This window comes from Tarenaya hassleriana, unplaced genomic scaffold, assembly GCF_000463585.1.
Source record: "Tarenaya hassleriana unplaced genomic scaffold, ASM46358v1 Cleome10, whole genome shotgun sequence".
NCBI lineage: Eukaryota > Viridiplantae > Streptophyta > Magnoliopsida > Brassicales > Cleomaceae > Tarenaya > Tarenaya hassleriana.
The window spans coordinates 1,773,905-1,790,908 of record NW_010960188.1 but is presented as its reverse complement, the minus strand read 5'-3'; the positions used below and the strand labels follow the sequence as shown (position 1 = coordinate 1,790,908).

Below are 17,004 nucleotides of genomic sequence, written 5' to 3'. Positions count from 1 at the left end.
ATATCAAACATTGAAAAAGAGCAGGAACTGATGCTGATTTGGGAATATTGGCATGCGTTCCATGTACTGGAGTCTTAGGATCTTCGTCATCATCTTCATCATAGATACAAACAGCCCGGCGTTTCTTCGGCAACTGAGAAGCTGAAGGAGCTGAAACCTTACCACTGCTAAAGGAAGACGGACTTTTCTTCTGTTCAGGACGACCTTTCCCTTCTTTATCATGAGACGCAGAAACAGAAGGACAGCTCACATGTTTCACAGTCTGCCTCCGACGCTTCGTGTAGGCGACTACTTCTTTCCCAAATTGAGCATTTCCTCTTCTAGCACTTAATGCTAAAACAATCTCACGCTTCGAATCTGATATAGCCCCAGCAGAATCAGATTCTTCAACTTTGTCCTCACCAACAGAAAGATGATGATTGCTCCTAAATTTTCTTGAATCCTTCACATCTTCATGCCGTGGCCTTTTAGAAGCATGCGAGCTTTCATCTACTACTGATACAGGCTTTGCCACCTCGCTTTGAGGCCTCTTTTTCTTGCCAGATATCCCACCCTTGGAATGAGGTGCCGAGTCATGCATAGAACCAGAGACTTTAGGACTTGGTTTTTCTTTCAGCAAGTCTTTTGAATTTCTGGCACTTCCAATGTTGGAATCCGAAACCATATCACCATCTAAACACTCCTTTTTACCACTGCCATCTCTCCCTTTTTTAGTGTCCTTCAATTTCCTATTAGGATCAAGGAGAGAAATCTCACTAGCAGCACGGCCATCAGGCTCATGCTCCAGTGGTTCACTATTCAAGGAGGATGCTTTATTCTTTGATCCCAGAACTGGAGTTGAATCACGTTTCCCATTGTACGCTACCTCAAGCTTTGCCTCCTCTCCACTATTCTCCTCTAATTTATGGGAACTAATCTCCAGCCCGGAATCGAAGTTATCAGTTGCATCATTCCTGGCTTCCTTATCATCTGTTTCATCAGCTAACTCGGCTTTTGTCACATCAGCTTCGACAGCATCCAGAGAATGAGTCTCATGGCTGGCTGCAACTCTTACAACCTTGTCACCTGAAGCATTTGAGTTGTCATTCTGCAACTCTTCAAATGCCGTACAGATTTCTTTTACAGCCTGTGCGAAGAACTTGACTGTTTTCCCTTGACATCTCACTAATAACTTATTCTTTGCCTCACTAGTGAAAGCTTGAATATCAGGTGGAGCAACAAAAGCTCTGCAGTTAAGGAAGATTTTCAGCTATGAATGTTTAGAAAACAAAATCGAATAGAAAATCATGTCAGAAAGAAAAACAGGATAAAAACACCTGATGATATATCACCAGGCCAATAAGTCGAGAAAGACACAAAGTTGCAGACGGAAAGAGATGGTGATTGCTCAACTGGGAGAGTGAAATGTATATAGGAACTACCTAATTCATAGCAACACACTAACATGGTATATCCAGAAACAGCTTATCCCACTAAAGGATAATGCATAAACCTTTGGAGACATACTATTATCAAATTTTGAGGATAAATTGCTTCAATCCATTAACAATCAATAAGTACACATTACACAAGAGCCCTGCTTACATTTCCTGCGTTCCAAAGAACTGAACAAAGTATTTCTTTGGGTCCGGAGCACGATCCCAATCTTCAGGCCGGCTGATCTGAAACTTGAAATCAATAACTTCACCACATACTAAATGAATCCAAGACAGATTAAAAACGGACAACCAAGCAGCTTGAACATAACAGACAAATTAGACAACAAAATAAACAAGATTAAAGTTAAGGCTCAAAAACAGTATCAGAACCAAAAAGGATAACTAAACCACAGATATAATTATGTTACTCATCGCATGAGAGATAATTTAACGAGGATCAATGTTCTAATTCCTAGCAATATCCTTTCATAGGCACATCGTTACGATGAAAAAGTTGACAAAAGATTGAAACTCTACATCAAACGAAACAACTTTTTTTTTACAAATAAAGCTCAACAAACAATACAAAAGAGGAACATGTACATGCCAGGAAATACAAGTGTGCTCATAATACTAATAAAACTGCGTTCATCCTTGCTATAAAAAATTTGTATCTTTCCAAATGTCTACCTCCACATATCCATGGCACTTTGGCAACTCGATCTACCTAAACCAAGAATGTCAGCATAAACAGTGATACGTATCACGCATTACGTACAAGAATCAGAAATCAAATCATAGACCGAAAGACAGCCATCAGATCTCACCAGCACTTGTAATAAGCTTAATTCGTAAAATAAAACCTCTAAAAGCAGATACGTTGTTCCCCCAATTCAACCATAGGCTCCCAAGTCCCAACCAAGTAACATAAGAGATCAATCGACTACTCCCTTAAATTTGATGACAAAAAAGAAACTCAACTAGAAACGTGCGAAGAGAGTACGATAAGCAGTCAAGCAACAGAGAGAAGCCACTCAAATCCAGAATACAGTTGTAATAATAAAATAACAAAGAACATGCCCGAAATTTGACGCTCTGTGAAAGCATTCGCATAGACAGAAATTAATCTAGAACAAACGTCAAAAAACCCTCTAGAAGCAAAATCCAAATCCCCATGAATAGCTCAATTTTAACCAAAACCCAAGAAGACAAACACTACATAACTCAGAGACTAGATGGGAATGCGACTAGAAAACCTAAGGAACAGAGAGAGGAAAAGGGTAAAAAGGGCCCCGTTGGGAAAAAATCACGCCTGGTGATGAAAACGCCTGAAATCGAGGATAAGCCAAGCGAGTGAAGAGAGAAAGCACGCACCTTGGCAGGCCAAGCAGGAAAACCTTTGACTTTGGCGAGAACCAGATCGCCGAAACTCAACTGTCCCTCGGCCTTAGCCTTATTCGCTCCTCTTTTACGCCCAGGAGCCATAGGCGAAACCTTCTGAAAACCCTAATTTTAATCCGAAATATGGAGCCCCGACCACAATTGCTAAATCCAATCCAATCACGAGACGCGCACAGACAAACTCCGGGAGAGGCTCGCCGATCGAGATTCCGGCGACGGAGACGCTATGGCATCACGCAACGAGCGACGAAGAGAGAGATTGATCCAGAGAGAGAGAGAGAGATGTGAGAGGCGGTCAAGACATGGGCTTTAGGGCAAAAAGGGTGAAAATTTGGGGAGAAGTTCAGGAGGAGGCGATACAGATAAAAACTGGTTTCTGTTGTCGGCGTTTTTCCGAGCCCTCCACTCTTACCTTTTACAAGTATAAAAAAAAAAATTGTTTTTTAATCAAATTTCACTTCTTATTAGTTTCATCTTATTATATAATTATTTATCTAATTTCCTAACAAAGAATTATTTCCACAATTTCTCTTCGAGTATCATATACAATATAAGACCTGGAAATAACACACATTCTTTTTTTTTGCTGCCTTTTCAATAATAATATTATATAATAAAAAAAATAGCATTTCATATCTGAATTTTAAAGTCTATTTCATATTTCTCTCAATTAAGATCCAATCAGCAACAAAAAAACATTAAACAAAAACCTACGATGATGGCACATGAAAATGTACAAAATTCCAACATGTAAACATCTTTTAGTTTCCCACATATATCAGCACGTGTGGCAATCTCAAATATGCAAAGAAAACTCCATTACATAAACAAGACCCTGCAAATAAACATATTCATATGCGTCTTATAGCACAAAAATACAAACTCATATTCAAAAAATATTTTCACATCAATGATTCCGACAAGCATAAACTATATCCTTCTTGATTTTGGATCATAAAACATCAAGGAAACACACATGCTTAGTTAAGTGAGTGCATAAATATATATGCAAATTTATAAAATTCCAATGAAATAAACATTTTTAAAGTGACAAAAAGAAAACAAAAACACATCAACATTCTTTTCTTCCCTTGTTAAGCATCCTACATAAAACCAACGGGGATGTCTGGTGCAAATAGCCAAATATAAATTCAAGCATCAAAAGCAAGAATCAAATTTGGAGAAGCCATACATCTTTTGGCCTAATATGATGACTCATCTTTAAGGATCAAGCCATTCATTTGATCAGGCCAAGAGTGGATCCTTAACCAAGCAAGGAAAAAGAATGTTCAAAGGATAACCGGGATTCTTATGAGGAGGAAAACAGTCTAAGAGATTATTCCCCACCAAAGCATAACACTATCCATTGGAAATATATCAAACAGCAGCAAAGCAAAACTGGTAAAGGAAAGGAATGGAATTTTATTACTATGATTACCATGTCTGCCTAACTTGAGCTTTTGTCTTTGCTTTCAGTTCCGACAGCGTCCCTCACCAACTCCATCGGTCTTTTATCAATTACTTCATCAATTATTCCAAAAGCCTTCGCCTCTTCAGGAGTCATGAAATAATCCCTATCCATATTCTTCTGAATCACCTCTAACGATTGCCCCGTGTGTTTTACATACAATTCATTTAACGCATCCCACACACGAACAATCTGCTTAGTGTGAATTGTCAAATCCTTAGCCTGCCCACTATACCCTCCGGAAGGCTGATGAATCATAATGGTTGCATTTGGGAGAGCCCGTCTTTGCCCCGTGGCACCTGCTGCCAAGAGGAGAGAAGCCATGGATGCAGCTTGGCCCAAGCAAATGGTGTTTATTGGTGATTGAATGTACTGCATAGTATCATAAATTGCAAGACCTGCATAGAAGGTAAAAGATACTAAGGGATCACCAAACAAGTAAAATCTTAATCAACGAATAGCATGGCAATTATGAGAAACAAGACTGGATTTTTAGAGAGAGAAAAAATCACCACTGGCCACGACCCAGAGACTCGGAAATATGAGTAGACATATCATACTACCAGGAGGAATAAGGAAAAACTGGAGAACATATACAAAAAAATATAGTTACATCAAATAAGGCCACTGTCACATATCCCAGCAATCTCATTGTGTGTGCCTCCGCGGTCTCATTTACCAATTATTAACACGAGGCATGTCTAGTGAACTCTCTAGGAAGATAGCTGCTCCAGAAACACGAGTAAAATCGGAAACATTCATGAATAAATGACAAGAAGATCCACAATAGAACGTCCATTGAAAGAACCATACGATCAATTCATTTGACGATACCCAAATGATAGACCAAAACCAACACCAGAACAAACATCACCTAAGAACGCTACCCTTGCGGCATTTAACATCCAATCTCCAGTCGCACTACCCAAATTACAGGCCAAAACAAACACCAGAATAACCAAACCACAGCCAACACTCCTAACACAAGAAAGTTCAGGGCAATTACCAATCGCATCTCCAATCACACAACCCGGATCACAGACCAAATCAAACAGCAAAAACAACCAAACCCAAGGCAACATTTCCCACGAAAACAACAAAAATATCAAACATTGAAAAAGAGAATGGTGATCAAGAGAAAGCATACCCGCGGTGACATGGCCGCCAGGCGAGTTGAGGTACATATAGATAGGCTTAGATGGGTTCTCGGACTCGAGGAAGAGAAGCTGAGCGACGACGACGTGAGACGTGTCGTCGTTGATGGGACCATTGATGCAGATTATACGCTCCTTTAGCAGCCGAGAGAAGATATCGTAGGCTCTCTCGCCTCGCGAAGAGTGCTCTATGACCATCGGAATCAGACTGTAGCTTCTTCGCGCAGTTGTGTTCGCCGTCTTCGTTGCTATCAACGACGGAGTCCATAGCCTCTTCGCGCCGGATATCAGACCCCTCATCGTCGAAATTCTAGGGTTTGGAACAGATGGGGGAAGAACAGAAATGGAGACACGAATATCAGATTATGGGTCTTAGGGCTTTTGGTACTACGGGTGGACGAGCGGACAACGGAGCAGGCAACCGGTCTACTGTTCGGTTTCTCGGTTCCGGTTCGGTTTGGTTTACTTCGGTTTATTGGAATTGTAACTCGGTCAAACGTGTACCGAAAATCGAACCGTAATACAATTGTTCGGTTTGGGTGTAATGGTATACCGGTTTAATTCGATTTAGTTTTAGTATAATTTATTATAAAACCTTCTAATTTTATTTCACAATTACCGTTTATTTCACGAAACGCCGTCGAACCCATATAACTAAACAAGTTTTGAACCCAAATAAACATATTTTTCCAAATAGTAAGACCAAAATTAATCATAGATTATTAATCTACTCATATCCGATCATACGTAAATGATAATAATTTATTCATTTTACCCAACCGCTGGTTCAATAATATACGAACTCTAATCTAAAACCCTCAATATAAATTAATTTATACACACACACAAAAATCAAATTTATTACATTCTTACAAACCAGCCGGCTCGCCATATTTGTTCCCATTACCATACGCAACTACATATGGTTATCACATGAAACCATATTGTATACAACTGCCATATAAAAAAGATCAAACCAAAATATAAACATTAACTTCTTGATCATACACTAATCTTATCATAACACTCGTTAATTTCATAGACATCCCTCTTGATCATGTTCACTCTCAAGCCATGCTTCATGTACATGGTGAGCGCCAGTTTCGGCTGGACCGGATGACCATTCACGACCCTGACTCTGTACCGATAAACGATCGACGCGGCCGCGAATTTCATCTGGTAATACGCGAAATCTTTGCCCAAGCACAGCCGCGGACCGCCGTTGAAGGCCGTGAATTTGTACGCAGATTCGCTCGTGTAGCGGCCGTCTCTCAGCCATCTTTCTGGCCTGAATTCACTGCAGTCTTTTCCCCATATCGCCTCCATTCTTCCCATTGCGTATATCGCGTATATCACTTTCTCTCCTTTCTTTAGCGCCGTACCATCCGGAAATACATTATCTTCAAGAACCTGAAATACCATAATTAATATCATAATTAAGACCATGGTTTATAATAATTAATATCATAATGTTCTATGTAATGAGTAGGTTATCAGCTTACGCTTTATCCTCATCCCTATAGATAAATTCCATGATAGTTTTTGTATGGTTAGGTAACCAACACATATTTAAATATATTTGAATTTAGATATAACCTTTGTTTGACCGTATGTGACGAAAAGGGTTATGAAATTGACATAATGTTAATTTTTGGATTGGTTAATTACTTGAATTTTATACCCTAAAAAACAAAACAAAAAAGTATTCGTTTCTTGAGAAAATTAAGTTACCTCCTTGTGATCCACGGGAACTGAAGGATACAGTCTGAGAGCTTCAGACAAAGCAGCTTGAAGATAATCCATCTTCTTGATCTCTTCCGGTCTGAAAACCGGTTCATATTCCCTCTTCTTCTCCCCCTCTCCCTCTGTTTCTCCCCCTCTCTCGCTCAGAATCTTGCATACCTCCTCCATGATTCTCTCTTCCGCTTTCGGATTCTTCTCGAGCAACCAGAAAAACCAACTCAGAGCAACAGAGGAAGTGTCTCTTCCTGCCAGAATGAAGTTCACGCAGATATCGCGAAGAAACTTGTCCGAAAACGGCTCCCCTTTCTCATCTTTCAGACCCATGAACACCGTCAAGAGATCCGATCTCTTCGTGTTCTTGTGTTCATCGTCGCCATCATTCCTCTGCAGAGACAGTTCCTTCTTCCTTGTCCGGATGACTTCTTCTGCAAAATCATCCACACCCTTGATCGACGTCTTAAGCTTCTTTTCGACTCCAAAGTTTAGGTGCCTCATGAGCTTCCACACGCAAGTGGGCGTGACGAATCTCATCACCGTGGCCTCTGTAGCATCCTCAAAGGCCCTTGCAAAGGGTATTTCTGGTAATCCCGGACTGAGGCAGCCAGGATCAACGCCGAATGCGATCATACACACGTTATCGAACGTTAGCCTTAATAACACGTCTTGGAGATCGATCAGCGAGGAGGCTTTCGCAGAAGTTTCCAGAACCGGCAAGAGCCTCTTGTGCACGAGTTCAAGCAATGACTGAGTCGTCAGCTGTCTGAACTTGGCGGAGTGAAACTCGATGCTGGCTGTCTTCCTCTGTCGCTGCCACATCTCGTCATCCGCATTGAATATCCCGTCACCTAGAAGATCACGGAGTGTTTCCCGGAAGTAGGACCCTTTCGGGAAGACGGAGAAACGTGTCTTGAGAAGGTACTCGATGTTTCGTGGATCACAAGTAACGACGCAGTTCAGGCTGCTAAACCACGGACCTCTGAACCAGAACGTCCCGTTTTGACGACAAAGAACATCGGTCATCCACTCGTAGATGTTGCCTCTGATACCAAAAACAAGAGACGGCAACATGCCGAGAACCGGCCAGAGGGGCAGACCATAACGTTTCCTCTGACGCAAGGAATGTATGGCGATGAACACGGAAAGGGCAACGAAAAGCTCGAGAATCTGAACGTGTTTCAAGAAAAGCAGCCTCTTCGAAACAAGAGGGTCGCTGGAGAAAGACGACGGAGAGATCAAGGGAACGGCACCAGAGGTGAGATTGAAAAAATAAGAATTAGGGTTCATAGCGGAAACAGAAAAAACAGTATATCTCCTGGGAAATGAAGGATCTGAACGCGTTAATATCGTGTCGTGTTAGTTAGCGGGTGAAGAATGTGCATGAGCGAGAGAGAGATACAGAGATATAAGATGGGAAGAAGACGCATGAATTTCTCTTGTGCGTGTGGCTCTTAGGAATTGGGTTTGATTTGGTGATCTGAAATTATATGCTGTGTTTTTTTTCCTTTTCTTTCACTTTAAGTAGGGTTCAGGGTTTTACCCTAATTTGGTTTTTTTATTTATAAAACTGAAAAATAATTTCGTGTTTTCGTCAAAATAAAAAAGAGTTTTGATCCATTTTGAAAAGAAAAAAATTCGGGAGATGGGAAGTGGGTGGCGACAGATAACCTAAGTTCTCACTATTCCCACACCACTGTTGTACATACATACATACATACACATATATATATATATATATATATATATATATATATTCTTCGTTTCCAATGTTTAATTTTTATGGGGTTTTGATTTTGCATGATATATAACGCATGAAATTTTCAGGAAACGTGCATGAATAATAATGATGATGGTATCATTCATAAGGTATGCTATGTGCGTTCGGACATAAATTAGTTAAGGGACCACAACATATAGCCGTTGAGCAATCCCGAACTTATTGATATTTTAAGTTTTATATCATACATTTCCTAATACTATTTTATGTTTCCTTAAACGTCCACACGTTACGTGTGTGTGTATATATATATATTCATATATGCAAGTCCTATCATCTGGGTTCGAATTTAAATAAATCATTTGATATATGATTCTATATGTGATCTTGCAATTATGTTTTTCGATGTAGCAATAAAGTTAACAATAAATCTATATTTAAATAATTTTTATAGTTTTTTTAAAATTAAAACTGTTGTTTTTCTACATTAAGACAGATGATGAGGATTAGATAATTGTTTTTTTTTTTGTGGGGTTTTTCCTAATACTTATTAAATTGTAATTTGAGAAGCTTCATGAAATTATGAATCAGTGTGAAAACACGTGGCAGAAACCCATGAACTCGTCATTTAGGGACTTGATGAAACTAGCCATGGTCATATGGAAATGGAATATTGATTTCATGCAGTTTAATTAATTAGCCAAAAAAATCTTTCAGAAGTAACGCCGTTAAATCAAACCAACGTGAATAATTGTTATAGACGTAGGTTGACCCAATATAATAGTTGAATAAAAACAAACAAATTAAAGTTCAAATTGGCTAATTAAAATGAGGTTTATGTGGAAGATAATTACATGTTGGAGGAAGTGGTTGTTTGATTTTAGGTCATCTGCATATGTTTTTGAACAATTTTAGGATTCCACAAAAATTCATGTTGGGCTGTCTGGAATATTCTTGTCGTTTTCACCAAATTATTTACATTGGTACGTATATACCAAAAAGAAAAAAGAAAGAAGGTGATCTACGAAGGGAAATTATTATTATTATTATTATTATAAAACGTTGAAAAATGAGAACATGCGTTTTCTTTACACTTGAAATCAAATTTTGAAGTTTTATTTATGCCATATACACACATACTATATATATTATATAACGGATCTAGAAATTTTTACATGAGAAAGCAAAAATTATATATATATATATATATATATATATATATATATTATTTTATAGATATAAGTTTGGTTTTCATGGGGACATTTGATGATATTATTTATAATTTTATAAAATTTTCAAATATATTAACAAATTTTAATTAGCTAAGTGGATGCCTATGATCTCACTCTATATAACACAGATCCACCATTGTATATATACACACACATCCGATCTTTAAGGTTGATATACAATATATATTTTAATAATTTATCCGAATTTCATATATTTTAAATATCTTTCTTCCATCTCACCAGAAGTAGTTATGTAAAAAAATCAAATGATTTAAAAAAAATCGAAAGAAAATAGATAAACTATCAACATCGAGGAAAAATATTAAAATATAAGAAGAAATAAAATTAAAATATGCTGAAAACATTCCAATCGGCGAGGCCATGTGAAAAGCCCAATTCCCGAATTTGCTCTTCAATCTTGGGCCCATATTATTTTATATGGGCTTGCTCTTATAAATACGTAGAGGACAGCCCATTGGTTGGTACCATGCCCATAATTTTTTTTTCCTATGAGGGGCAGTAACAGCACATGCCCACATACCCATGGATGGCAACGTCTTCAAAACCCTAACACAGTAAATTATATTTAGAGGGCCATGTGGTGTGTTTTGATGGAATAGGCCACGTGGTGTATTTTATTGGATAATGTGTTCATACGTCACTAGGGTATATTTTGGCTAATTACACTAAATCGGGAGGCTGAGGCTATATGTCAAACTTGCAAGCGCCTTCTATTTAAAGAAAACCCCTAATTACAGTAAATCACATTATTAATTATCTTTTTTTTTGGATAAATTATCACATTATTATCTTTATGTGTATATATATATGGTTGGATGCATGTGATAGATTTGACCCCAAAGGAGAAACCTCACACTACCTCGTTGAGGCTATGCATGTGTCTATGTATTGGATTGGCAAACACGAGTTTAAACGATGACTATTAGTATATATTTAAAAAACTTAAATAAAAATATTATCGAGAAAAAAAAAGGGTTAGAAAAACTCGTGAAACGTCATAGTCCGGTTTCCCCCACATCGCCATAGCTTTTTTTTTTTTTTCTCCACAATATTCCAATAACAAAAGCCAAGAAAAATGTAATTATTCATATTCATTTATTTCCCCTTTTTTTAAAAAAAATTTCCCCTGCCTTTTTCTAATTTCTTTTCATTCATTCCTCAAGATTCCACCGAAAAAATCTCTCTCTCTCTAACACACACACGTACATATATATATATATATATATATGTGTGTGTGTATATATAATATATTCAATTCCTCTCGTGTCGTGCTATAAAATATCTCTCAGCTCCCCTCCTTTTTAACACGGCTTTCACTTTGTTTCTCTTTCACTGTTTTTTTTTTCTTTCGGAAAATAAATGGCAAGGTTAGGAGTGTGGATAGTGTGGGTAATGGGGTTAACGGTGATAGCCAGTAGCCGGGAAGTGAAGGAAGAGGAGTGGTACGGGAAGAAAGAGGAAGACGTGGTGACCGGATTACCAGGTCAACCGGCGGTGGAGTTCAGGCACTACGCCGGCTACGTCAATCTCCGGCCACTGCAAGCCCACAAGGCTCTGTTCTATTGGTTCTTCGAGGCTCAGTCCAACAGCTCGCACCGCCCTCTCGTCCTCTGGCTCAATGGAGGTCATCTTCTCTCTCTCTCTCTTTCTCTCTCTCTCTCTCTATATATATATATATATATGTTTATATATGTATATGTCTTTGTGATTTATAAGAAGCGAATCTGAACTTATAGAAGATGCATATAGACGGTTCAATTCAAATATATAAACCTATATGAAATTTCAGGTGCTTTATGCAAAGATAATATTTTTATTTCTTTTGGTTTTGGTGCAATTGTCTGAACATTTATTTTTTGGTAACCAATCAATACATTTGTTTACTATCAAGTTATATCAACTATATTACGTAACATTAAAGGACAACACTTAGATTCTCATCAAACCCTCACAATCCCCATTAGAAAAAGGAAAAGTACAAAAAAAAAGTCTAAAATTCGAAATCATCTAATTAAAACTCAATTTTCTATAACTATTAATAACAACTATTTTTTTAAAAATTAATTTATCAATCTGAACTCAAACTAAAAACATTATAATGATAAACTAAATTATGAATATATTAAAATTTTGGTTTAAAATATAATAAATTAATAAAAAATATATTGTAATGGATAACTAAGCGTGAAGTTCCATTTCGGGACTGATGAGACACAAAGTATCTATTCTACCGGTCGAACTGCTCGACTTTTTTGGATTTAAATTATGCATTTAAAATTTTTTATTTTTTATAGTATAGAGAAAAATCCTAAAACAATGGGTAAAATATTTCCATGTTATCGTTTTTCTTCTCTATTTTTTTTTTTTGTCAAAATCGTTTTTCTTCTCTTTAAACGATATTTTATTATACTTTTTTGAAGCTTTATCGGTATCCGTAAAGAAGAAAAAGTACCGTTTGAAATGGTTGTGGCGGTTATTTTTGTAGAAAAAAAAGTGAAAAAAAAAAACAATTATATTTCATATTTTGGTTTGGTTACAATTTTTTTATATTGATTATTAATAATAATGAGCAGGTTAATATATATACTTAATATAAAATGTCAGTAAATGAATTTCACTACAGTACAAAATTTTAAAACCCCAAAACCTCGGCTTCAAATTCGGTCGGTTTTTTTTCAACCCTCGTTTTCACTTGTTTTCTTCTATATCAATGCGACAACGATTGATCTATATATCTATTGTCACTATTGGACTCTTATTTTATTTTATTTTTACAATTTTATTATTCAATTTAGTTCAATAATTATTTTTTTTTGGGAACAGAAATCTATGCAAACTTATCCTAGAAAATACAAGGGCAAAAAGAATTATATAGAATGTATTCTCTAAATATATCGTGATAATGTATTTATGTATGGAGGTAGTAGTAACGAAAAATTCTCAATACATCGACCAAATCATGTGTCCCACTTTCAATGGGCAAATGGGTTTTTGCGAACGAGAAGACAAAACATCCGAAATATTTGCACTATAATATATAAATCACATATAAATATATAAATAAATATTAAAATTATAAAACTTCTATATACATACCTTAACTTTTAAAATTTTTATATAAATTTTTAAACTTTTAATTTTTTCAGATAAATTCAAAATCTGTTAACGAAAAATACCTAAATTTTAAATTTATTTGGAGAATTTTTAAAAATGGAAGAATTTATATAGAATTTTTTTAAAATATAGATATTTATATAGAAGTTTTATAATTTAGATATTTTTTTAAAATTTTAATAAAAGATTAGATCTATATGTGATTGCGATTTTCTCATATATATATATATATACACACACTATGAATCTAGAAATACGAGAATATCCATGACCTCGTATTGATAAATTTCGAACAAAATCAGATAAGAACGGCGAGTGTCCAAATCCAATTTGCATATGTTCGAATCATTGGTTCTTGGAAAAAGAGAATTTTGAAAGTTCTTGGTAAATATTTCAATTGAGGGTATACAAAATTCCAAAAGAGAAACTATGAGAAAAAATAAAATAAAAGCATTGGTCGAAAGTGGAGAGGGGACCATAATGTTTTTTTTTTTACTAAGAATTGCAGTCTCTAATGTCGTGTTTGTTATCGTACGATATGGACCGTTGGATCTAGGAATTATTATTCTCACGTATATTCATAATTTTATCTCTATGTGATTTGATGAAAAAGACAAATATGTCCGAATCCGACACAAGATTTTTCCTTCTTCCTCCATCACTTTTAGTGCCTTCATTGCTGTCCCTTTCTCCCCTTTCACCATTTATTTCGTTTAAATAATTAGAAATATATTGTTACTATAATGTGAATTATTCATACACTATTAACAATGGAAACCAAACCGCGTTATACAAATGATATAATAAATCTTGACGGCACGAATCATGTGATAATGAGGTCCCATGCATTGCATATCTATTGGTCCTCTCTGTTTTTTTTTTTGGGTCATGATATGCTATTAAGATATAAAAAAAACAAATCTATATATTATGTTAAATATAAGATCTACAGCAATCGATAATTATAAGTTAATTAAATGATTATAAATATGCAAAAAGCAGGACCCGGTTGCTCGTCCATAGCATATGGAGCTGCTCAAGAACTCGGCCCCTTTCTTGTTCATAGCAACGGCGACAAGCTTACTCTTAATAAATACTCTTGGAACAAAGGTAAGTACAATAAATGATTATACAATTTTACAAGTACCACGTGATTAGATTTATCATCTTTTTTTTTATACATAATAATCATGCATATATATGCACATATATACACCCGTCAGCTGCAAATATGTTGTTCTTGGAAGCACCCGTGGGGGTGGGGTTCTCATACACCAACCATACCATGGACCTTCGCAAACTTGGCGATCAAGTAACCGCGGAGGACTCTCTTTCTTTCTTGATCAATTGGTTCAAAAGATTCCCTGAATTCAGATCCAACGAATTCTACATCGCCGGAGAGAGTTATGCCGGTACATATACATATATGTATATGCATATATATGTACATATAATATTCGATTTTCAGTCCATCTATCGTTTTAGTCATATATGGTTCACGCTTTCAGGTCACTATGTTCCTCAACTCGCGGAGCTCATCTACGACAGGAACAAGGGAGTTGCTAAAGACAGCTACATCAATCTCAAAGGTTTCATGGTACGCATACACTGTGTGGAATTGCAGTTACTTGTGATGCAAGTCAATATGCATACATTATTTCGAACCCGGTTTCGGTTCGACTATATCCATTTTAAGTTATTACGATTTTGAAAAAAAAAACATATATTATGTTCGGTTTTTTCCACCCCGATTCGGTTTATATATGTACGATTTTCTATTAATAAAAATTAATTTTTCAATAAATTTTTTAACGGAATATATATATACGTGGCGGACAAGGGGACCAGAAGAGAAGTATTATGAGCATTTTTTTTTTCTATGTTGCGTTTCTTTATGTAGATTGGGAACGCAGTGATCAACGAGGCGACGGACATGGCAGGTCTCGTGGACTATGCATGGAGCCATGCGATAATATCAGACAATCTTTACGTAAACATACACAATTCATGCAAATTCGATGAAGAAAGCATCGACGACGTGCAATGCTGGGATAATTTCAAAGGGTTCATGCAAGCGTATGCCGATATCGACATCTACAGCATCTATGCTCCCGTCTGCCTCTCTTCTTTCAGCTCATCTCGTCCAAGATTCGCCATGTCTCCCAGTCTCCTCGCTTCACACGTACGTATACGTATACGAATACGTATTCCTTATTGATAGTATACGTGTACATACGTAAAGCCAAAAAAAGGGTCCATGATGGTATGGTGTGAATGTCAGGATCTGTCCCATAGGCTCCCTACAGGGTACGATCCATGCACGGAGGACTACGTGGAGAAGTATTTCAACCGGAAAGACGTGCAAGCCGCTCTTCACGCTAATGTCACTAGTCTCCCTTATCCTTATTCCTCTTGCAGGTATGTATATATAATCTATATACATACACATATATATATGTATATATATAAAGTATACACCACTAAGACGGAAAGATTTTGATGGGTTTCAGCGGCGTTATAAAGGGATGGGGCGATGCACCATCAACTGTGATTCCCATTATCAGGAAGCTCCTTAACGCTGGTCTCCGGATTTGGATCTACAGGTACTTTTACACAACTAATCACTCTCTGGTTATGTCCTAACCGGGTTAAACCTGACCGATCAGACTGAAAAAGGGCGCATATCTATAAACCGAACATATCTATCCGTTTGAAAACCCTAAACCTACACCTAATTAACCGCTCTAAAATGTGTTTAATGTTTCTGGTTTTGGCATTCATGGCTTTGATTTTGATTCTTATCCATCCAAATGAAATTTGTAACCAAGATTTTATCGGTTTGCATAACCAAATCAAAGCTAAAGACTCTCTTTCAGAACCAAACCATTGAACTCTTCGTGTCTAGTTTGGTATTTGAATGTCAAGATATGTTATTACATATGCATTGTCGGAATTCTCGTATTGAAGCGGCGACACGGACGGGAGAGTGCCGGTGACGTCGACTCGTTACAGCATAAAGAAGATGGGGCTGAAGGTGGAATCGGAGTGGAGGGCGTGGTTCCACAAGAACCAAGTGGCCGGTTGGGTCGAGACGTACGTCGGAGGACTGACCTTCGCGACCGTGAGAGGGGCCGGCCACCAGGTCCCGTTGTTTGCTCCGCCACCTTCTCTCTCCCTATTCTCTCACTTCCTCTCTTCCCTCTCTTTGCCCTCTTCACGCTTCTGATCATCATCATCATCATCATCATCATCATCATCATCATCATCATCATCATCATCATCATCACTGTCATCACTTGATGTTGCACAATTGTTGGCTTGGACTTGAAATTTTCAATTTTTTGAGTTGCCCATTTCGTAGTTTCGTATTGGCTGTGTTGTGTGGTCGTAACGTTGGTTTTTGCAATTCGGATGTTGGTGGAATTATCTATAATGATATTATTTCTCTTGAAAATATAATTTCCTAAAAATGTGACGTTTTAAAGATTACACCTTAGTGCAATTATATCCTTTTTTGGAAACAAAAGCTGAAATCCCATGTTTGAAAAAAGTGTAGATTTTTTATTCACCAGAAAATATAGACTTTAAATTATTTTTTTTTCTCTAATTCAGCTTATTTGTTTCATATTTTCCTTAAATATATGTGACGAAATGGAACAGAAAGAACATTTAGAGGCCCCAAAGTCCTAAAAAAGTAAGGCCTCGAATGTTTGTAGTTTTTGGAATTTTTAGAATCCAA

The 17,004-nt window shown here is 36.8% G+C and overlaps 4 protein-coding genes across 4 annotated transcripts in view; 1 reads left to right on the top strand and 3 right to left on the bottom strand.

Annotated features, from left to right (window-relative positions):
* LOC104800904 (ENHANCER OF AG-4 protein 2-like) overlaps positions 1 to 3,225 on the bottom strand; it is a 9,695-nt gene extending 6,470 nt beyond the window's left edge. The window contains exons 1-3 of the mRNA XM_010523899.2: positions 2,793 to 3,225; positions 1,585 to 1,661; positions 26 to 1,226 (exon numbers count right to left, since the gene is read on the bottom strand). Of these exons, the coding sequence (XP_010522201.1) occupies positions 26 to 1,226; positions 1,585 to 1,661; positions 2,793 to 2,903 (1,389 nt within the window). The 5' untranslated portion in view covers positions 2,904 to 3,225. The remainder of the gene's footprint in view (positions 1 to 25; positions 1,227 to 1,584; positions 1,662 to 2,792) is intronic.
* Positions 3,226 to 4,083: 858 nt separating this feature from the next.
* On the bottom strand, positions 4,084 to 5,803 carry LOC104800888 (ATP-dependent Clp protease proteolytic subunit 2, mitochondrial). The gene is made up of 2 exons (XM_010523874.1): positions 5,435 to 5,803; positions 4,084 to 4,685 (listed from the first exon to the last, which is right to left on the bottom strand). Exons 1-2 carry the CDS (start codon positions 5,739 to 5,741, stop codon positions 4,267 to 4,269), a joined length of 726 nt encoding a protein of 241 aa, XP_010522176.1. The 5' UTR covers positions 5,742 to 5,803; the 3' UTR covers positions 4,084 to 4,266.
* A 443-nt stretch (positions 5,804 to 6,246) lies between these two features.
* On the bottom strand, positions 6,247 to 8,648 carry LOC104800878 (cytochrome P450 86B1-like). Its single transcript, XM_010523863.1, has 2 exons — positions 7,173 to 8,648; positions 6,247 to 6,851 (listed from the first exon to the last, which is right to left on the bottom strand). The coding sequence occupies exons 1-2, from the start codon at positions 8,466 to 8,468 to the stop codon at positions 6,444 to 6,446; spliced, it is 1,704 nt and encodes a 567-aa protein (XP_010522165.1). The 5' UTR covers positions 8,469 to 8,648; the 3' UTR covers positions 6,247 to 6,443.
* A 2,758-nt stretch (positions 8,649 to 11,406) lies between these two features.
* LOC104800867 (serine carboxypeptidase-like 35) lies at positions 11,407 to 16,724 on the top strand. The gene is made up of 8 exons (XM_010523851.2): positions 11,407 to 11,775; positions 14,268 to 14,375; positions 14,489 to 14,677; positions 14,774 to 14,862; positions 15,166 to 15,447; positions 15,547 to 15,683; positions 15,776 to 15,868; positions 16,233 to 16,724. Exons 1-8 carry the CDS (start codon positions 11,511 to 11,513, stop codon positions 16,489 to 16,491), a joined length of 1,422 nt encoding a protein of 473 aa, XP_010522153.1. The 5' UTR covers positions 11,407 to 11,510; the 3' UTR covers positions 16,492 to 16,724.
* The last annotated feature ends 280 nt before the right edge of the window (positions 16,725 to 17,004 follow it).